This window comes from Trachypithecus francoisi, unplaced genomic scaffold (assembly GCF_009764315.1).
Source record: "Trachypithecus francoisi isolate TF-2019V2 unplaced genomic scaffold, Tfra_2.0 Lachesis_group0, whole genome shotgun sequence".
Taxonomy (NCBI): Eukaryota; Metazoa; Chordata; class Mammalia; order Primates; family Cercopithecidae; genus Trachypithecus; species Trachypithecus francoisi.
The window spans coordinates 56,966,876-56,989,257 of record NW_022681453.1 but is presented as its reverse complement, the minus strand read 5'-3'; the positions used below and the strand labels follow the sequence as shown (position 1 = coordinate 56,989,257).

The 22,382-nt window shown below is 54.8% G+C and overlaps 1 protein-coding gene across 10 annotated transcripts in view; it reads left to right on the top strand.

Moving 5' to 3' along the window:
* Positions 1 to 22,382, top strand: part of IQSEC1 (IQ motif and Sec7 domain ArfGEF 1) — a 396,118-nt gene that overhangs the window by 333,822 nt on the left and 39,914 nt on the right. For all 10 annotated transcript variants that reach the window (XM_033210757.1, XM_033210761.1, XM_033210766.1 and 7 more), the window contains one exon: positions 17,270 to 17,564. In XM_033210757.1, coding sequence (XP_033066648.1) covers positions 17,270 to 17,564 — 295 coding nt within the window. The remainder of the gene's footprint in view (positions 1 to 17,269; positions 17,565 to 22,382) is intronic.

Here is a 22,382-nt window from a genome sequence, read left to right as displayed (position 1 = left end):
GCCTGCTGGGTACCAGACAGTTGCCAGGGAAGAGCTCTGTGTGCCAATGTTGTAGATGGGGGAAGCTGAGTGGGGTAGTTTTTCCTACCCCCAGCCTTCATTTGTCCCCAAGACCCTTTCTGTGCCCCTGCACTGGGTGCTGTGGGCAGATCGCTGACTTGCCGTGGGGCCTGGCGGCTGCTGTGCTGCAGGTCTGGGCAGCACCTGCACCAGGTCCTACAAGGGCAGGGGGAGTTCAATGGACAGACAGGGTAGTGGGCTCGCCCCGCAGAGGGAAGAACATGACAGGCAGGGAGGTGGCCCAGCCAGCCTCGCCCCTCCTCACGTACTGTGTGAGTCACATGGCCTTGGGTAAATTACATCACTTCTCTGTGCCTTAGTTTCTTCATCTACAAAATGGGAAGATGATATAGTACCTACTTCAAAAGGTTGCTGTTTACAACACCAAGCGTGAAGCCGAATGTAGACTGTAGACCCTGGTGATGATGATGTCACTGTAGTTCGTGGACTGTAACAATGTGCCACTCCAGTGTGGATGTTGATAGTGGCTGTGCCTGCCTTGGGGCAGTGGGTACATGGGAACGCCATACTTTCCTTTCAGTTTTGCTGTGCACCTAAAAAAGACCAAGATTGTCTGGGCCAAGATGGCCACAGCGCAGGCCCTTGCTGGCAGGGTGGGCCATATTCTGGCGATGAGCATCCATCTCCTTCTCTCTGCCCACACCCTGTCCAGAGCTAGCCTCCCCAGCCTGTGCCTCCAGCCTGGCTCTCCCGGGGCGTCCCTGGGGCCCAGCCTAGCTCTGTGTGCTGCAGCCTGCCACAGAGAACTGCTTTATTTAAGTCCATTTGGTGCGTATGGAAATAACTAGAGGCCTCTGTATTTAATTTGGCTCAGCCAGGAAGATTTTTGGCTCTGTGTGTGTGTATATTCTGAAAAATCTTTCTGAGTGAGCCCAGGGGTTGGAAGCTTCTGGTCATCTCTGTGCACTCAGAACCAACAAGAACTACCCTCCTTAGCCAGGGGCAAGCATCTGGCAGAGTGCAGGCTATAGGAATGGTTAATGCAGAAACTAAAGGAAGAAGAGGAGAGGGTGAGGCCATGCAGATGAGATCATGGCAAGGGAAGCAGTCTTGTAAACTTTGTGTCTTGAGACCAGGTAAGCTGTGGCAGAGGGGAAGGAAGGAGGCCTTTGGAAGCATAAAGCCCTCTACGCAGGCACAGAGATGGACGTATCTGGTTTCCTGATCCTGCAGGACTTAATTTGGTGCTGGACTGGGGAATACTTCTCCTGATGTCCCTCTTTCTCTGACCTGGACAAGCCCAGCCAAGACTTGAGGAGTTGAGGGGGTTGAGCCTTCCTCTCTGGCTGATGGCACAGAACAGAAACAGCTCCACGTGGGATTTACAGTTGATAAAGTGTGTCTTCCCTCTATTCCCACGCTCCTATTGGGCAAGCAGGGCAGGAGTGATGCCCATTGTGAAGATGAGACAACAGAAGCCCAGAGAGTGGAGGGCACTTGCCTGGGGCCACTCAGCCTGGAAGTAGGGGAGCTGTAGAGAGACGTGGTCTCCTGATTGCACCTAGAGCTCCCCGCTACGCTCCCCAGGAACGCGTCTGGAGCCATTGGGCATTCCTCCAGACTCAGGTTGGCATTCTCACAGGTGGACGGAGGGGGCTACCGAGGGTGGGGACAGCTTGAATTTGAACCTCAGGACATCCTCTTAGAGTCCAGTTTTGGAATAAACACCAGGTATCAGATGACTTTGAAAATTATATCCTAACTCTATGAAACTTAGGAACGAGGGCATCTGGTGAATTGAGGCTTGGTGGTTATGATGACCATGGGATTGTGAATTGTGGTCACTGTGATGATGTTAATTTGCTAGAGCTTTGTAAAAACCACACACTCACAGGACCCAGTGGAGCAGAAGGCCTTGGTGTTCCCACCGGCCATGCAGAGCTGTGGTAGTTCTTGAACCCTGCCTCTCGGGAATTGGTGTTCTAAATTAGGTTTCTTGGGAACAACTGATCCCAGGCTGTAGATCCTAGTTCTTTTCTTTGCGTTGGGCCTAGAATTTTGGTCCTATGTAAGCATCATAAGCAAACATGGATGCTGTCAATAGGCAGGAGGAGAAGTGACCCAGGCATGTATGGGCAATAGGGAGTGGTGGGGACTGTGGCAGTGGTGGGGACTGTGGTGGTGACGGAACATGTGCCGTCTGATGGATGTGGCTGCCACCTCACTTCATCTGACTGTTATCAAGTGGGAATATGGGCCCAGGGTGGCCAGGTCCCCAAGATGAGTCAGAAACTTAGATTTTCATATAAAATCTTAAGGTGCTGAAATGTTAGTGATTCATTCTAGTTTTTGAAACACTAGGCCACAGAGAGCATGTTTTGTGGATCAAGCTGGGCCAGGGGCTGCCAGTATTGGAGACCTTGTGAACCCCCCACACAGAATCTGTCTTCCAGAGAGCTCTGTGCAGTCCGAGGTCTCCTTATGGGGAGCAGTCGGGCAGGTGCCAGGTCTCCTGACCAACTCTCCCAGGGACGAGGCCAAGGATCCCTCACCTTGGCCCTGGCCCAGGTGGTGCTCAGGAGAATAAAGGGCTTTGCCCAGCCTCTCTCTTTAAAGGCTGCCTGTCCTGGGGTTGGCTGCAGGATTGGCGTTAGGGGATGACTTTTCCTGTTTTAGGCCTGTTGTCCTGGGTTGGGACCCCTCTGTGGCACTGATAGTGATGCCTGTAGTGGTGACACCTCACCAGGCAGAGGCCCTGGCTGGGACTGATTGTAGGGTGTTTGTATCGGCCCCCAATCCAGAGCCTCACAGCCCCCCTGCCAGCTGGCTCTCGGCCCAAGTGAAAGTGCAGGTTGCCAGCCTATGGAGCCAGTCTGCCCCCTGCTTCCTTTCTGAGGCCCCGCCAGTGCCCGGCCCAGCCCAGAAGGGCTCCCGGGACTGTGGGAAGGTGGGGTGGGCACAGGGCAGAAGCAGCACACAGAGAGCTGAGCCCAGGGTGTCCTCAGGGGATGGAGCTGATCTCAGTATTCCAAGTTCCTTGGTGACTTGAGGCCTGTAGGACAGTGTTTTCAGCGCAGTGAGCGTGTGTCTGTATGGTGGAGAAACTCACAGTTTCCATAGTCGTTTGATGTCTCCACAACCCAGCTGCAGAGCAAAGGAGGGGTGTGGACACAGCTCCACAGTCACGGGGCTCTGCCAGGCTAGGCTGCGTGTCAGCCGTGTGACTATTGAGCCCCTGTCCTCTCCAGGCTTTGGTGCTCCCACCTGTAAATGAGAGAGCAGCAGCCCTGCCGTCGGCCTGTGGAGTTGTGGGAGAAAGAGAAGACAGCCAGCCGTGCCTTGGCACCGGGGACCTGTTCTGCCCTGCTCTGTGGCTCTCCATCCTGAGCGCGGGGCATCCTGTCCTGACCCATCTGTGTTAGGAGTGCTGGCATCTACTTCCAGGGTTGTGCAGGTCCCCTAGTCACTAGCAGCATCATTCATTCATTCAGCAGATTCAGACTGAGTACCTGCCGTGTGTCCAGCCCTATTTAGGCACTGTGGAAACTTCAGTGAGGAAAACAGACAAACACTGCCCTTCCGAAGCTGACCTCCTCATGAGGAGAGACAGAAATAAGAAAGCAGGATAAAAGATGGAGTTAGATATGGAGCCGTGCTGTGAGGAAACTTAACAGAGATCCGGGGAGATGGCCCCTGCGGATCCCTGTTTTCCTTCCCTCCTGCTGAGGGAGACCCCTCTCTCCCATGTTTGCCATGCAGCCCCCATCAGAAGCCCTGTAACATTCCCCAGGGCCTCTCCCAGCCCTGGGCTCCAGGCTGCCATTGATCCACAACCACTAAGGCCCTCGGGCTCTTTCCCATGGAAGCCCCTGAAGCTGTGAGGGGGCAGGGCAGATCTGATTCCAGGTTCTAGGGGCTGCCCTCTCATCCCCAGCCTGTCTCCTGGAACCTACATTCTCATCTCCAAAACCCACTCACGTCCCTGGGCTCTTTGAGTGAGAGGGCCTCACAGCAGCCATGGAGGGTGGCCTGGCCCCTGCAGACTGACAGTACTCTTTATGTTTGGGAGTGAGACGTGGGCTGGGGAGGCTGGAACCACCACCTCCCTGGGGCTGGAAAGACTGCCTTTGACAGGATAAGGGCTGCCTTGGCTGTGTGGCCCTGGGTTCACAGGACATAGAGACCTTTCTTTCTGCCCTGCCTGGCTATGTGCTGATGAGAATAAGCCCTGAGGACAGGAGGTCTCTCCTGAAATAATTACCCTCTAATTAGGCATGGCATTAGCTGTTGGTGGGGCTTCCTGGAACACTCCCACTGACTCCACTGTGAGGCCATGAAGGGGCAGCCTTGCCCGCACTGTGCAGTTAGGAAACCAAGGCTCAGAGAAGTTGGGGTTCCAACTCAAGTGTTGGACTCTAGCCCAGAATGTTGCTGCCACTCCTGTCATGACAACATTAGGGTGGTAGGTGCCTGACGGAGCTGTACAGAGTGCTCGGGACCAGAGGCCAGGGGCAGTGCGAAAAACTGCATCTTCCTTCGTATGGTTGGGTGGCCTGAGAAGCCCCCTGTACCCTGACTGCTGCCCGACTCCTCAAGCCACCTGCCCATCTCGCCAGCAGCTGCTGACATATAGAGAGATGCTGAATGTTGGATCAGTAAGCAAAGCTCTAAAAATAGCCTTCCGCTTTGAAAAGTTCATTGTTCGAGTCCTATATTTTTCTACATATATAAAAGCCACTTCTGGAGGTCTGGGTGCCAGTCATTAAAGATAATGCTGCAGCCTGAGGCGGAGCTGGGCCGGGCCTTATCTAGGCCTCAGCAGGGCAGGCCTGAGGCCAGGGCAGGGGGATGTCAGTGAGGCCGATCTCCGCCCAGGGTCCTCTTCTCTGAAGGCAACTGGACAGTCAGCCTCAGTGTCCCCTGCGGATGGAGGCCGGGCTGCCACAGCATTTCCAGGCTCTGAGGGGCCATTGGACAGGTCTGTCTACGGCGCACGGAGACTAAGAGGCATGGAGACAGCGCTGTGGGTGTGCTCCCTGCAGCCAGGCACAAGGTTGGAGGCATTCTCTGTTTCCCCCGTGGCTTGCTCAAGTCAGACCTAGCTTCCTGAAATTGTCCCTGGCTGAGCCCCACCTTGCTGGGGGGATGAAGGATCAGGCCCTATGAGCAGCTGACTGGCCTCCCTCCCTGCCCCTCAGAGAACAGTGAAGCCCCAGAGGAGGGTTTCAGCCCTCTGGTGGTGTGCCGACCCACCAGCCCGACCTCTTCCTCCTGTCAGGGTCGCTGTCTGTCACCATTCATATATGCTGAGGTCTCTTCCAGCTTAAACCACATGCCTTCTTGGAGTCCTCATCCCTCTTCTGCCACCTCCTCATCTTCTCCTCTTCTTTCTCAGCCACATCCCTCCAGTTGTCTTCAGAGGCCTGAATAGAGTGAGGGAGGGAGCCAGCGGACTTGGGGAAGGCTGCACTGAGCAGCAGGAACAGCACCTGCACAGGTCTTGGGGTGGGAGCATTCCGGAGCGGAGAGGAACAGCCAGGAGGCCAGGGGGCTGGGCTGGAGTGGCCAGGGGGTTCAGTGGGGGTGGCAGGAGGAATGGCTGGGTCCTGCAGAGTCTCCTGGGTCAATGGGAGGACTTGGGCTCTCAATCCCACCAAGTGAGAGGAGAATGTGGTCAGGGTTGTGTTTTAACAGGACCCCAACTGCTGGCTGGAGAGGAGTGGGGTGGGGTGGCATGTGAGGCCAGAAGAGCCTGCAGAGGCCGTGGCAGTCACACAGGGAAGAGATGAGGGCCACATGGGCTGGCAGATGCGGGATCTGTGTTGAAGGCGGAGCAGCCCGATGTGCTGACAGATGGGGAGGAGGGTCTGAGAAAGAGATGCCAAGAGTGATGCTCAGCGAGCAGCTCCAAGGACCCCAACCACACCCCACTGAGATGGCAAGGCTGTGGGGAGCTGGCCTGTTATGGGGAGCTCAGTTTGGAGCCTGAGATTGTGCTGTCTACTAGGGCTCAAAGGGGCAGTGCCTGGGCAGCAGGATGTCTGGTTTCTTGGATTCCTCTGCAATTCCTGGATATCCTCATTTCTCCAAACCTGGGAACTGGGTAAATGCAGAAACCCTCCTGACCCCCACCTTCTCCCACTATGCCCTGTAGGGGTGACTTCTGGATTGTCCCGTTTTAGATATGGTGCTCCTGGTTAGCCAGTGGAAGTCACATGGGATGTTTAGGTGGCCGTCACCTCGTGCCAGTGCTTCCTACAGATTCTTACTCTAAATCTTTCCATGTGAGGGCCACAGCCCCACCATCCCCTCTGTCCCAGACCTTGGCAGCATCTGGAGGCTCTGAGCACGGGACTCAACATCTGTGCCCGTTACGTGTGCTCCTCCAGGGCTCACTCGTTCCCTCTCTGTCCACCCTCCCTAGGTTTCCCCTGGGGGTACTGCGACTGCACCCCTCCTGCTCACCACTAGGTCGTGTTCATCCGAACCCTGCCTGCCAGGGGAGGCGACCAGCGTTGCTGGGCCTCATCTAGGATGTCCTCACCCTACTGCTCTCTAGGAAGGACCTCAGGAGTCTGTAATCCTTTTGGTCAGCAGCCAGGCATCATTCTCCTAGAACTGCTTGCCAGGCTGTAAGGCTTTAGGCATCGGTGGGGATGCTGCCTCCCCTCAAGACCAGAGAAGGGGGTATGGCTGACTGGCACTGGAACGGCCTCCCCTGGGAAAGCCCTCACTATTCCTGTCTTGCTGGCTACACCAGTTAGTTCTATTTCTCTTCTTTTACTATAATTTTTTTTTTTTTTTTTTTGAGATAGAGGTTCACTCTGTTGCCCAGCTGGAGTACACTCCAAGTTTCACTCTGTTACCCAGTAGTGCAATCTCAGCTCACTGCAACCTCTGCCTCCCAGGTTTAAGCAATTCTTGTGCCTTAGCCTCCTGAGTAGCTCGGATTACATGCTTGCGCAGCCACACCCAGCTATTATTTGTGTTTTTAGTAGAGACAGAGTTTCATCATGTTGGCCAGGCCAGTCTCAAACACCTGAGCTCAAATGATCCATCCTCCTCGGCCTCCTAAAGTACTGGGATTACAGGCGTTCGCCACCATGCCCAGCCCTTTTATTATAATTTTAAAAAAGTTTTTTAGAGGCAGGGTCTTGTTCTGTGGCCCAGGCTGGAGTACAGTCATGTAATCATAGCTAACTGCAGCCTTGAGCTCCTTGTGCTCAAGGGATCCTCCTGTCCCAGCCTCCTGAGTAGCCAGGACTACAGGCATGAGACACTGTTCCCAGCTATTTAAAAAAATTTTTTGGCCAGGCGCGGTGGCTCACGCCTGTAATCCCAGCACTTTGGGAGGCTGAGATGGGTGGATCACGAGGTCAGGAGATCGAGACCATCCTGGCTAACACGGTGAAACCCTGTCTCTACTAAAAATACAAAAAATTAGCTGGGCGTGGTGGCAGGCACCTGTAGTCCCAGCTACTCGGGGGGGCTGAGGCAGGAGAATGGTGTGAAGCCGGGAGGCGGAGCTTGCAGTGAGCCGAGATTGCGCCACTGCACTCCAGCCTGGGGCACAGAGCGAGACTCCATCTCAAGAAAAAAAAAAAAAAATTGGCTGGGCGCGTTGGCTAACGCCTGTAATCCCAGCACTTTGGGAGGCTGAGGCAGCAGGCAGATCACGAGGTCAGGAAATCGAGGCCATCCTGGTGAACACTGTGAAACCCCGTCTCTACTAAAATTACAAAAATTTAGCTGGGCGTGGTGGTGGGCGCCTGTAGTCCCAGCTACTTGGGAGGCTGAGGCAGGAGAATGGCGTGAACCCTGGGGGGGCGGAGCCTGCAGTGAGCAGAGCTCACACCACTGCACTCCAGCCTGGGGGACAGGGCGAGACTCTGTCTCAAAAAAAAAAAAAAAAATTTGTAGAGATGGAGTCTCATTATGTTACCCAGGCTTGTCTTCAACTCCTGGCCTCAAGTGGTCCTCCTGCCATGGCCTCCCAAAGCACCGGGACTATAGACACTTGCCATCATGCCCAGCTAATATTTTTAAAAAATGCTTTGTGGAGACAGGGTCTTGCTATGTTTCTCAGACTGATCTCAAACTCCTGGCCTCAAACAGTGTCCCACCTCAACCTCCCAAAGTGCTGGGATTGCAGGCGTGAGCCACCGCAGCTGGCCAACTTTATGTCCCTTCTTTACACACTGAGTTTTCCTTTGAGGTCCATTTCTTTGTGTCCTTACATTCTGCTCCTTGGGGCCAGGCTAGCTCTTGGAGACTACCTCCAGTCCCGAGAGCATTCCAGAGTGGGAAGGACTAGAAAAATAACATGGATTTGAATCTTGGCTCTGCTCTGTGCTCTGCAATCCTGGGCAAGGATCACAGTGGGCCCTTCCCGAGCCTCCATTTTCTCATCTGGAGAATGGGAAGAGCAGTGCTTTCTTGATGGGCTCGTTGCAGGGGTGAAATCTGTGTACTTAGCTTGTGCTGGGCTCCCCCATTGCATAGTGGCGTAGTGGGTGAGCATATGTGTGGGTGACCCACCCCCAGCCACATCAGCCCAGAAAGACTGACTTTTCCAGACCCTGCTTGAACACCTCCACTAACCCTTAAAGCAGCCCCTTCTTAAATTGCTGAACTGTTCAAAACTGCTAGCTGTCTGAAGCTCCTGCCCCTGGCCTCACAAACCCACCTGTTCTCTCTGCACCAGGACCACCCTGCGGAGACCTGGCGGGGTGGCGGCCGCCCCTCTCCAGCTGTGCCATCCTTGCTCTTGCTCAGAGGATGTGCCCCACCCACTCCCTAGACCCTGCCTGGCTGTGTCCCATCCCTCCCCGAGATGGAGGCATAGAGGTGAAGATAGCCCGGTGCAGAGCAAGACCATCCCCTTCCTTCCTCTGGGTGACTAACCTTGGTTAATGTGGCCTAGGCAGAGAAGAGCCACAGAAAGCCCCAAGAGGGAGCTTGTGAGGGCTGGAAATGAATTGTGCCTGCCCAGTCTAGGCTCCCTTTCTGGAAATCAGAAACCCTGAAAGCAGAGTGTAGGGGAAGCCACGAGGCCTGGAGGTGTGATGGGCATACGTACTTCAGGAGGCTGTTTTGCTCTGGTCTGTGCAGACTGCCAGGAGTCTGGCCTGAGGCTGCTGGCATGGACATTTAACCACAGACAGGCTTTCAAGATTGCCTGCTTCCTCTAGCATGGGACCCGGCCCACTCTGAAGAGGGTGGCTTTGCTGTGTGATGTGGCCACCCGCTGGCCACACATGACTAGGCTTATTTCTCTGATTTATCTCATAACCATGCACAACCCCAGGACCCCTAGGCACTGGACCCAGCCCTGTCCAAGCTGCCAGCAGCATGCTTTTCCCCTGAGCAGCTGGGCAGGAGAGGCCCTGGTGTGGGGTCAGGTCCCACACAACCCTGTCTTATACTCACAATCTTGACTGGGTGACTCAACTCTTCCATCCCTGAGTTTGTCATCTGCAGAAGGGAGCAGTCCTAGCTACCTCCCAGTGATGGTGGTTGAGTTACAGGTCATGTTTTTTTTTTTTTTTGAGACGGAGTCTTGCTCTGCCGCCCAGGCTGGAGTGCTGTGGCCGGATCTCAGCTCACTGCAAGCTCCGCCTCCCGGGTTCACGCCATTCTCCTGCCTCAGCCTCCCGAGTAGCTGGGACTACAGGTGCCCGCCACCTCGCCTGGCTAATTTTTTGTATTTTTTAGTAGAGACGGGGTTTCACCGTGTTAGCCAGGATGGTCTCGATCTCCTGACCTCGTGATCCGCCCGTCTCGGCCTCCCAAAGTGCTGGGATTACAGGCTTGAGCCACCGCACCCGGCCTCAGGTCATGTATTTTAAACACACCCGCCACGGCATCTTGTACCTGGCAGGTTTATGGAGAAGTTGCTGCTGTATAATTCAGACCGTGTATATCTGTGTTTGTGTATGTATATGCGTGTATATACATGTGTGTATGCCCCCTCTGTAAGAAGTTGCATAAGCACAATGGGTAAGTGTTTGGGCTCCCTGGCCAGACTGCCCATATGCCCTTGGAGATGGGTGCCACCTCTCCGTGCCTGCAGGGTATTGAGAGCACTGAATGGGTTCCATAGACAGCTTAGAACATCACTAACCATATAAACATTCGCTGTTACTACCATTGTCGTTGTCGATGTTGGGGGTGAACAGTAGGTCACTGCTTTCATCTTGTCCCCTCACTGGTGCCCAGAACCTCCCCTGGCTAACATTTTTCTTGAGAAAAGTCATTCATTACTTCATAGGCCATAATTAGAGACATCCGTGGCTGAGAGGCCACAGCCCCCCTGCCCTGACTCACTCCCCGGCGAGTCGGGACGTGGCATCCAACAGGTCTGGGCTGAGGGGCTGGGGTTGGACTGTCTGCCTCTCTCACCCATCCCCAGGAGCTCCCCAGTCCAGGGAACGGGCCAGTGGATGGTCTCTGGGTCCACCCTGGGGTCAGGCTCTCCAGCCTGGAGGTGGGTGTCTCGCAGAGAGGGTCCCAGCAGCAGGCAGGGTGCAGGGCAGGTGACCCTGGCTTGGGGCACTAGGCTTGTCTGCCCTTCTGCCTCCAGCTGCTGAGACTTGTAGATCAGAGAATAACCCGAGACAGTCATTGAAAATGGGCCAAGCACTTTCTTAAGGACCTCACTGTGTCAGCTCCACTAAGTCTCCACAGTCCTGTGAAGTAGATAACACTAATTACCCCCATTATAGAGGAGAGGAACCTGAGGCACAGCATTAGTTCCCCCTGTGGTCACACAGCTGGTAAGCAGTAGAGCTAGAATTTCACCCAGGAGCCTGCTTAGAACTCTTGCTTGGCAGAAAGGCCAGGTGGGGCGGGACAGCAGGAGGAAACTCTTCAAGTTGTGTTCTCTGTTCCTGAGAGGTGTCCATTGCAACACTGTCCTGTAAGGATCTAGCGCCTCACCCAACCATGTCCCTACATAAAACTCCACATACCACCTCCATCACAAGAAAGCACGTTTGGAAAACGAGAAGGGAGAAGAGCTTGTGACCTTCCAGTGACCAGCACTTGCAGTCCCTGGGCTGGGAGAGAAGGGCTGTCTGTGCCTGAGCCCGCAACGGGCTCTGGGACAGAGTATGGATGCATCCACAAGCAGCTCCAGGCCCTCATGTGCTCTCTGGCCCTGTCCTGGGCCTGTCCCACCACCGGGGGCCCATCCTGGACATACAGAACTCGTCTCATGGGAAGGAGCAGGCCTCCTGCTTCTGGCCATTCCCATCTTTGCTGGAGGCCGGGGCTTTGGGGGATGCTTGGGCAGTTGTCTCCCACACTCACAGAGCAAGACTTCCCCATGGTGCAGATGGACTACACACGAGATCAGGTGATCGCCGGGGTAGGGAAGAGTGTGTGGCATAAGGATGGCCTTGTGGAGGAAGTGGGATTAAGCTGAGACCTTAGTGTAAAGATGGCAGACTCAGGTCGTATGGCGCTGAGCCAGAGGCTTCTAGCCAGGATTGGAGTCCCTTCTACCACCTCTCTGACCGGTGTCTGACCTGCCGCAGCTTGCACACCTCCGATGACAGAGAACTCACCACCTCCTCAGCAGCCCTAACCACATGAGAGTGTCCTTCATCGGGTCGGGTATTGGCAGTCATAGTTCTGCCTGCAAGAGAAATCTCAAGCCTCAGCTTGTCAGCCTGTCAGAGGCTTGATGATGGGGATCACATCATCTCCCCAAGGCTGCTTTCCTCCCGGCTGTATAGCCTCAGTTCTTGATAGGAGCATACTGTTATACTGCTTCCTGGCATACCGTTATTTGGCCTTGGCAAATAGAGTCCATCTCACATGCTAGCTGGGATCAGTTGTATGGAGTGCTGTGTTGGAAGGAGGCTGAAGCTTCATCTAAGCTCTTTAGGAGGGGGTCTGTGATCAATTAGCAATGTCTGCCCAGGAGGAGTGGGTGGTGCATGCATGTGTCCCAGGTCTGCCATCCCTGCCCTCAGGCTCTGGACTGTCTGTGCACTGTCTTCTGCTGTGTCTGAGAACTGTGGCGGGCAGCAGGGCTATTTTTGCTCCTGGCTTTTTATTCATGTTAGTGACTGGCTTCTCGGCCACATCATGACATCAGCTCACATTCCTCTTATAGTCCACAAAAAATCCCCAAGTCTTTTTCATAAGAAAAGCCATCAAACTAGATCTTTCCCCCATTTTGACATTATTTCCACTGTGTGCATACAGAATTAATTTCAATCATCCCTTTGTCGATGCTTATTTAGGTTATTTCCAGATGTTTATAATCAGAAACAACACTGCTGTGAACATCCTCATATGTACTGCTGCACGCATTAGTCTTATTTCCTTTGCACAAATCTATGGAAAAGGGCTGGGCAGCAGCCACCTAACTCTCATAGAATGTTCCAGAGACTCTGAACTGCCAGGAATTTCAGGGACTTGGAACAGGTGCCTCAGCCCATTCCTTGGTCTGCATGTGGCCCAGGTGTCTGAGAGATAATAAATTCAGGAGTACAGTTAAGGACTCACCCTGGTGTGTTCCCCAGTCCTGTTCAGTGGGCTGGGTTTGTGGGAGAAGCATCCCCAAGGCAACTAAAGTGGGTGGTGAGATGTCAAGTAGCTGAGCTCAGGAGGTTGGGGCAGGGATATGGGAGCCAGTCTGGCTGTTCTCTAACCCAAAATCCCACCTAGAGACTCATGTATGCTGGTAAAATGTGACTGTCACTTTATAGCCAAGCTCTGTCACTAGGGCATCTGTGTTTCTGCCCTAGAAAGGGAACTGTTGACATAGGATAGTTCTTCCTGCCCCAGGAAGAAACTGGGTAGAGCTGAGTCCTAATCAGGAAGGTGGGGCTGAGAGCCCAGAGCTTCAGAGTATTGCTGTAGAGCAAAACATCTTCACGAGTTCAGCCAGAAAATAGTCAAGCGCCCACATCATTTAAGTTTGATAACTTCCTGTACTGATGTATACTCCTTGCAGCAGAGTCCTAGAGTGCCCATAGCTGCATGTACTTGTTACTACTGGGCATTTTCACTTAAATTATCTTTGTGTTTATCAGTTCAGATAAACTCAGAAAAGCCTCTTTTTTAGGGTCTAATACTGCACTGCGTAGCTGCTGATTGGGGCCATCAAGCGGTGATGTCCTCTGGTTCGAAGTGGGTTCATAGCTACATGGAAAATTCCACGCTGTGCTCACTTTTGTCCACGTTTGCTGAAGATCCCTGTAGTGCCACACTGGTTGCAGTAGGATCGCCCAGACATTTCTTTCTTTTGGGATGGTTTGAAGTTGGGTTTGATTTTTTTTGGAGTGTGGAAGGGCTGCCACATTGCACAAGCTGATGCTATTCAATAGACTCGACAGGACCCGAGGACAGATTGAATGGGGGTGTTTGAGTTGGGGAAGGGACTAAACTGATGACCCCTAGGACCCTGGCTCCGGGATGGAAGGGAAGACTTGGTGACTGTCAGACCTTCCCTTCCTGGAGAGGGAGGCCCAGCCTCTCCCAAGCATGTTCTGGACCTGCTGACCCAGGGCAGCAGGTCGGAACCCAGGAGTGCCCAGAGCGGAATCTTGGGCTGCCACGGGCCCAGAAAGTCTGCCCCAGGCCACCACCATCGCAATCCTATCCCCAAAGATGCCCTGCCCCAGGGCCTAAAACCACCCTGCACTACCAGCGCCAGGCACTCCCATCTCCTGCCCATCCTGAGTTCAGTGGCTGCCGCCTGATCTCTTTCCACAGCCCCGTCTGCCCCACACCACGGCCAACTGGGAACAAAGGCCCCTCTCAAGTTCTCAGGCAGGCCTGGGCCCTCCCTCACCCCCCACCGTCAGGGAAGGATGCCCTGCTCTGCCTGCTCACTGTGTTTTCAGGCCAGGTTAGAAAGGGCTTGATGAAGGGTGGAATTCCTTCGGACTTGAGGTGAACATTGCTCCTTCATCCTGGGTCAGGGGGCAGCACAGTGAGGGTCCTGTACTCCCCTCCCTGGCAGAGCCTCCCAGCAGCTCAGCAGCAGCCCGTGGGCCACCAAGGGGCTTCCTGCTTCAGCTCCAGGGACCTGCAGGGAAACCACCTGTCCATCTCTGTGCTTCTGTGAACCTAGGGTGATGAGACTGTTTTGAATCCTCCTCTTAGGAGTGAAGGCCTGGCTGCATCTCTTTAAGGACGAGCTGTTGTTTCCTGTCAGCCTTTTGCTTGGAAGCACAGATTTGGCCCCTGACTGAAGTATTTCCAGTCCAGGGCGCGTGTGATGTGTCCCCAGGCTGCAAAGATGAGGCGAGACAGAGGGAGGTGCACAGCCCTGGAGCAGAGGCGTGGGCTCTGGGGTCAGACAGTGTGGGATGGGCTTCCCAGCTGAGGCTGTCACTCCCCTGCAACCTGAGGCTCTGGGGCCTGAAGTCTGAGATGGAGACTCATTTGCTCCTTTGTACAGTTGATTAGGTTGGTGAGTATTGTAAGGCGCTGCTCAAAGCTTTAGCAATAGAATGGGAGGATTTTCAGATCCGTTCTCCCCCTTTCCCCCTACCAAGGCACACACACCAGGCCCAAAGGAGGCTGCTGTGGGTGGGGGCTGCAGGGGAGGGAGTTGGGAGACTCTTATGATGTGGAGAATCTTTTTTTTTTTTTGAGACGGAGTCTCACTCTGTTGCCCAGGCTGGAGTGCAGTGGCCAGATCTCAGCTCACTGTAAGCTCCGCCTCCTGGGTTTTCACCATTCTCCTGCCTCAGCCTCCTGAGTAGCTGGGACTACAGGCACCTGCCACCTCGCCCAGCTAGGTTTTTTTTTTGTATTTTTTAGTAGAGATGGAGTTTCACCGTGTTAGCCAGGATGGTCTTGATCTCCTGACCTCGTAATCCGCCTGTCTTGGCCCCCCAAAGTGCTGGGATTACAGGCTTGAGCCACCCACCCGGCCGATGTGGAGAATCTTGAAGGGTGGTGTTCCTCAGATGGCTTGAAGGCATTGAGTCTAACCCACTGTGTTACTGATAGGGAAACTGGGGCCTTGTAGGGAGGGGCAGCCTGCCCTGATTCTCAGTCCAGTGAGGGCAGAGCCAGGCAGAGAGCCCTGGGCCCCCTCTTCATTCAGGCTCTTGCTCAGGAAGAGGCCTCTGTCATGGCCCAGCTCCTGGGGAGTGGGATGGGCATCCTCTGCCTGACCCTGGAGGCTAGAGCCAGAAGTCTTGCCCTAATCTGCAGGCCGGAAAGCAGGTGCCGAGATCCACAGCCCAGCCCTGGCTCACGGCAGAATTGGCAGCAAAGAGCCACCACTCCCTACCTCCTGGGCCACTGACTATGCTCTCTGCTCCAGGCCGCCTGCTGGGGCCCCCAGTCCGGGCTTCCCTGGAGCCAATGACAGTCACATTCTGCACTGGGCTCTGGGGTCCTGCAGGCTTCATGAGGAGCGGCAGGGACAGAAGCAGAGCAGAGCAGGGCTGGACTCGCTGCCCCAGGCTGCTGTGTGCAAGGCCTTCCATTGGTCTGAAGAAGGCACTGGGAGGGAGGATTGCAGCTGCGTGGGGTCCGTGTGCCCATCTCTCTGCTATGCCCATCTATTGGGACCTCCATTCCGGCCCCTGGGAGAGAGGGTCTTTCAAGGTCCAGCCCAAGGTTGAGTGATCTGACAGGGACAGGGTACCTGGCAGACTGACTGGACATTGTGTTGGAAACTGTGACGTAACTCTCTCCCTTCCCTGCTCGTCCTACACTGAGAAGCCACCTGCAGTGGAAACCAGCGTCTGCACACAGTGAAAAGGCTTGTGAGTTCCAAGTCGGGATGAGCTCGTCAGCCTGTCCCACACGGCCCCATCAGGGGCCCTGCTCCCCCATGGTGCTTGGAGACGTCAGAGGAATGTGTACATGTTGCAGGGACAGAAGGTGGTGAGGCGGAGGGGAACACCAGGTCTCAGGGTCCCACCACTTGGGCTTGAACTCTGACTCACCTACTTCCTACCTGGGTCACTCTGGCACCCCCTGTAGGCCTCAGTCTCCTCACCTGGAAACGGATAGGTGATGGTTCCTCTTTGTAGACTGCTTTCAAGATTTAGAGAAAATGTATATACAGCATTGTATGAGTTTCCGAACTCGCCATGACAAACACCACACACGGGTGCCTTCGACCACAGATGTTTATTGTCGCACAGCTCTGGAGGCTGGAAGTCAGGGATCAGGGTGTAGGCAGGGTGGGTTCCCCGACGGCCCCTCTCCTTGGCCTGCAGGTGGTCTTCTCCTCCTTGGGTCCTCGCATGCTGCTCCCTCTGTGTGCGTCCATGGCCTCATCTCCTCTGCCTACAAAGACACCAGTCAGGCTGGATCAGGACACCCCAGTGACTTTATTTTAATGTCATCACCTCCACAAAGACCCTGTTTCCAAAACACAGTCGCGTGCTGAGGTGCTGGGGGCCAGGGCTCCAGCACACACATACGGAGGGCGCAGTTTACTCACGGCAGCCACCAGCACAAGGGCTGGCCCTGTGTAGGCGTACAGTACAGAATCACTTTTGTTAATTATTGGAACTTTTTTTTTTGATGGAATCTCGTTCTGTCGCCCAGGCTGGAGTGCAGTGGCGCAATCTCGGCTCACTGCAGGCTCTGCTTCCCAGGTTCACGCCATTCTCCTGCCTCAACCTCCTGAGTAGCTGGGACTACGGGCGACCACCACCACGCCCAGCTAATTTTTTGTATTTTTTTAGTAGAGACGGGGTTTCACCATGTTAGCCAGGATGGTCTCGATCTCCTGACCTCGTGATCTGCCCACCTTGGCCTCCCAGAGTGCTGGGATTACAGGCGTGAGCCACCGTGCCCGGCGTTTTTTTAAAGTTTTTAAATCAGTGGTGTATTTAATGCAGGTGGTAGGAGAGAAAGTGACAGAACTGGCTGAGTCAGTAATTGCTGAGCACCTGCTCTGTGCCAGGCACTGCTTTGGGCTCTGGGGATGATCAGCAACCCAGTGACCAAAACTGCCATCCTCAGGGAGCTGGTATTTGCATGTGGGTGATGAACAGTGAGCAAAATCAATGAGGAAGGTGTATGGGATGTCAGAGGGTGGTGCGCTTCACAGAGAAACTGAATTCGAGCGGGTGGGGTGCTGAGTGGAGGGGCTTTGCAGGGTCCTGCCCGCTGCATGTGTGGACTCAACTGTTGGGTGTGAGAAGAGTGGGCATGGGGGCTCCTCCAGGAGCAGAGTGGGATTGCGCCCCATGGCCCGACATCGTGTTCGGGTTTCCTGCTCACCAGAAGCTTCTCACCTCTCTCTCCTCTGCAGCGTCGAGGGCGAGGCCCCCAGCAGCGAGACTGGCACGTCCTTGGACAGCCCCTCGGCCTACCCCCAGGGCCCCTTAGTGCCTGGTTCCAGCCTGAGCCCAGATCACTACGAGCACACGTCCGTGGGAGCCTATGGGCTGTATTCGGGGCCGCCGGGGCAACAGCAGCGCACGCGGAGGCCCAAGCTGCAGCACTCGACCTCCATCCTGCGCAAGCAGGCCGAGGAGGAGGCCATCAAGCGCTCACGCTCACTCTCTGAGAGCTATGAGCTCTCCTCGGACCTGCAGGACAAGCAGGTAGGCGAGCACAGCCCCTCGGGCCACACATGGGAGCACAGGGCAACTCTGCCCACCATGTATGCCCCCACCAGGCATGGTGGCAGCTCTCTCCCATAGACTCAAGTTGGGGTGTGTGTGGGCTGAGGCTGAGGACTCTGCCCCAGTTCCGGCTCCACCTGTGGCTGCTCTCAGGAGCCTCTTGCCCCAGCTGGCTCTTGCTGGCGTGTGTGAAGGACCTGGATTGTCTGGCATTCCTTCTGGGGACTTCCAGAGAGTCGTCTTCAGATGAGGCCTTTGCCATGGCCTGGGTTCCACATCCTGCATGGCCCAGATCTGGGGGACCATGATAGGTATCTGAGCCCAATGTCATCGGAACACACTGGGTACGTGGCAGGCCACTGAGGTTGTAAAGACCCAGGAGAGGGCTGAGGGAAGGAGGTCCGTTGACAGCATGAACAGCACAAGCTCTGGGAAGGACCTCATCTACGGCCAGCCAGGGGAGACTGCTTGCTGTACCCCTCCTGGCTCACACCTCCCTACTCCTGTGGGAAATCCCCCACTGAAGACTGCTCCCCTCCCCCAGGGGCCTTGGCCCTTAGAGGTGGCCCAGACCCACAGTGTGCTTAGGGCTGGGCTCGAGGGAGGACAAGAGGCAGCCTCTCAGAGTTGAACCAGGAGAGGAGAATCCTGGGGTACAAAGGGAAGAGCGAGGACCTGAGCAGTCCCTGGGGAGGCCAAGAGCTCTTGCTTCTAAGTCCCTCCAAGTGCATGTGCACAGTAGGTGTTTTAATAAGGATCTGAGTGAATGAACAGATGGGTGAGTGAGGGAGTGAGCGAGCCAGTGCATGGACAAGCCCCATAGCAGTTTCAGGCTTCAAGAGAACCCAGGCTCCCAGGCAGCAGCTCTGCAAGCTTGCAGGGGCAGGCTGGGGAGGGCTGTCAGACTCTCCCCAGCTCCTGGGCACTGAGCTCTAGACAGCTCCTCCAGATGCCCAGGTGGCCGCCTCTGCCCCTGCTGGCCCCAGGGCCCTTTCCCATCTTCCCCAGACTCCATGCTGCAGAAGCTACCTGGCCTTCACTCCCATCCACACCCATCCTGTGGCCCCGCCCGCCCTCTGCTTGCTCCCAGATCTTCCTAGTTATCCTTTTTCTTTAAAAACAATTTTTGGGGGTTTTATTTGTTTATATTTGCTGGGAGTATAGATTCAAGTTCCCCTGAATATGTGCTCCCCTTTTTGTCCTTTAAAGAGTATAGTTCTAGGCCTGGTGTGCCCCAACTTTCTAAGGGAGTGGTGCAGATACTGCCTGGGGTTGCGGGATCATCCCCTCTCTTTGACAGGGAATCCCCCATCAGCCCCCTCCTCACCTGGCTGTCGGTGCTGCCCTGCAACTTAGGCCAGGCCAACACAGTGCAGAGCAGCTTCTGTTCCCTTTATCCATGATGCCCACATCCAAAGTGGACCACGGTTTATAGTAAGAGATGTTGGCAGCAGAGCCATTTAAACAGAAAGGAGAAAGGTTAGGACTTAATAGAGGCCTTTGAAGAGAATTATATGCTTACTGTGGGCCTAATAGGACTCCAGCTATTCATTTTCATTCCAGGCATATTATCTGAACGCCCACCACACACCAGACACTGTTGCTGGGTGCCCGTGACCGAGGCAAGGCCCCTGCTCTTGAGCTCCACTGTGGCACAGGAGCTGGACAGGAGCAAGTTAGCAATGTAGAGGTAGTTGACTTCCAGAAAGTGATGCAAACTCTAGGGATTCTAAAAATTGGGGAAAGAAATTGGGCGGCTATGGGAGGTGACAGCATTGGGTAAGGCTGGTTGGGAAGACCTCTCTAAGGTGACATTAGAGCTGGCTGTTCCAGGAAGAGGCAACAGCTGGTGCAAAGGCTACTGAGTGTGTATGATGGAAAGGAAGGCCCGGAAGAGGTACCAAAGAGGTGAGAGGGAGGAGGCGACATCAAGGACCACTGAGCATTCGATGCTCCACCGAGCTTCCTGGAAAACTCAGCAAAAGTGGGAATGGGACAGATTGCATGGGAATCACTAGATGAAAAAGTAAGGTGCCCGATTCAATTAGGAGTTTTAAATCTGCATAACACAAAGTCCGTTTAGTGAAAGGACCCCAAGGGCTACTCTCCTGTGCTCTTCTGGCCCCTGGCCCACTGTGCTTTTCTGCCCCCTGGCCTGCTGTGCCCTTCAGTGGCTTTCTGTCCCTGAAGCAGGAGACTTGAGTGGGTGTCAGGTACTGTCCCTGTGTCGTCAAGAAGTGACATTCTTCCCAGTTCCTCTTCTGCACTGCTCAGAAGTTCGCCTTGAAGGGACAAGTGAGGGCCGGATAGGGGAGCCCTGGCCACGGGTTCGACTCCTCTATCCAGGAACCACATGCCCTGGGCCAGCGGCTTCCCTCCCCTGAGCGTCTTGTCCTTGCTGAGAAGTAGGGTAGCGAAACCCCTCAGGAGAGCAGAAGCTGCTGTGAGATGGGATGAGGGTGTGGGGGTCCCCAGCACACATAGTAGATGGGCACATGTTAGTAGAATCCCCTCCACTGGGTCCCAGGAAACTTTTCGACCAGGCCTGGCAATAGTTCCATCCCAGAAAGAAGAATGACCCACAGTAAGTTTGGGGACGAGGAAGAGCAGCCCCAGGTCCATGTGTGGGGACCCTTGGGAGAAGAACTGCCAGGGGCTCTGATGAACAAACGCAGAGCCCATTGCTGCCTTCCTGAAGTCCCTTCGCCCCCAATACACACAGATTTGGGCAGGAGGTCTCAGGAAAACAGGGTGGCTGCCTGGTCTGCGAGGTCCGGAGCCAGCAGGCGAGAAGGCCCTGCGGGGAGCTCTAGGCCTGAGCTGGAGGTTCTGGTGCTTGTGCTGCCCACAAAGTAGGGTGAGGGAAGAAAGGCTTCCCAGATCCCAGCCTCGGGTCTCTTATCGGCCCCGCGGGCTTTCTAAGCTCCACTCACAACCCAAAAAATGGAAACTTTCTGCTTACAGTTGTGGAAGTGAGGTCATTTCTTGGATGACGTTCAGTAACAGGGCGAGAGAAAAAACAGACTCTGGCCTGGGATTGGAAAAGTCATTTTGATCTGCTCCCCTCAAGCCCCCCCCAGCTCTTCTCCTCCACCCAGCCTGCTGGGACCACCCAAAGCCAGGCGGCATGCATGGGCATGCAAGGCCTTATGTGGCCCTGAGCCAGTGTCCCTGGTGCAGGCTGCAGCCTTCGATTTGTTGGATGTCTGTTTGGCATTGTTTCAGTTCTGCGCCTGCGGCTGCCTGCTCTCCTTGACAGACCCCTCGCTCCTCGAGTGCAAGGACCTCCATGCCTCCTATTCCACCTCCAGGTGTGACGTGATGCCCAGCATGTAGTGGGCATCTGGGACCGTACAGGCAGGTGCAGCGCTTTGCCTGGCTCCTAGCCCCACATCACATGCCCACGCCACCCCAGCACCCCAAGAGGCCTGGCTTGGCGGAGAAGCCAATTCCTTATCTTGGCCGCAGGAATGTGTTCATTGTCCACTCAGGAGCAAGGTGCAGGGAGAGGCCCTCAGGGCCCTCCTTGGTCACGGGTGCCTCAGAAATTCAGGAGGTCTGCGTGTCCCACGGAAGCACCCGGGGTTCACCCCATCCCCTCCCTGCATGTAGCCCAGCCCTCACAGGAATGAACCGTGCAGCCCAGACAAGCCATCAGGAATGGCGGTGCTCATGAGGGAAAGCCAGCTCCGGAGCCTGGAGGCCTCTTGAAAATGTGTTGAGTCTCTTCTCTGGGCCACAATTTGCCCATCTGTAGAGCAAGGGAGCTTGGGGGCTTTACAAACTGTAAATCCCTTCCCAGAATGCAGCTGAGTGTCTTTCCAGCCCAGCTACCCCTGTGCTTGGCATGTGCCAGCCCTTGGCCTCTGTCTCCGGGGCTCACCACAGTCATAGGTCCCAGCACTATGCCATTTAATAGACGAGGAAACCGAGGAAGTGCATGGGCTCAGGGCTTATTCTGGGTCACCCAGCTACCAAGGGGCATAGCCCAGATTAGAACTCAGGCACCTGGCCTCGAAGCCTGCTTCTCAGTGCAGCAGACCCCACAGGTCTCCCTGAAACTCAGTGACGCCTCTGGCCACCAGAGCTGCCTGGTTGGTGCTGTGGAAAGGAAATGAGTCCAGCAGCCTGTGGGCCTTGCTGGAATCTTTAGCCTCTTGACCTGTGCATACTTCTTCCAGGGTCTCCAAATGGGTTTCATTAGGTGGCATACCTCAAAAATGCGTCAGGGCCAGGGGCTTCTGTGACCCAAGACACTGGGACACTCAGCATAGTGTATCTCACTGCCTTTTAAAGTTTCTTGAGGCCCTGCCTGGTGGATCACCTGAGGTCAGGAGTTCAAAACCAGCCTGGCCAACATGGTGAAACTCCATCTCTACTAAAAATACAAAAATTAGCTGGGCGTGGTGGTGTCTGTAATCCCAGCTACTCAGGAGGTTGAGGCAGGAGGATCGTCTGAACCCAGGAGGCAGAGGTTGCAGTGAACTGAGATCATGCCATTGCACTCCAGCCTGGGTGACAGAGCGAGACTCTGTCTCAAAAAAAAAAACAAAAATAAACAAAAACAAAAAAAACAGGTCTGAGAGGAAAAACATGGTTGCACTCATTTTAACTTGGTGCTTCTCTATCCAATTTGACCTCGGGACTCATATTTTGCATAAGCCCACCAGCATCCCTCAGCAGTTGCTTTGACCAACTTTGGGACCTTCCCAGGTTGCATAGCTGCTTGGCTAGGAAGTGGGAAGGAGTTTGGGAGATGTCTCACTGTGCCCACATGTGCAGGGCTGTTCTCATTCT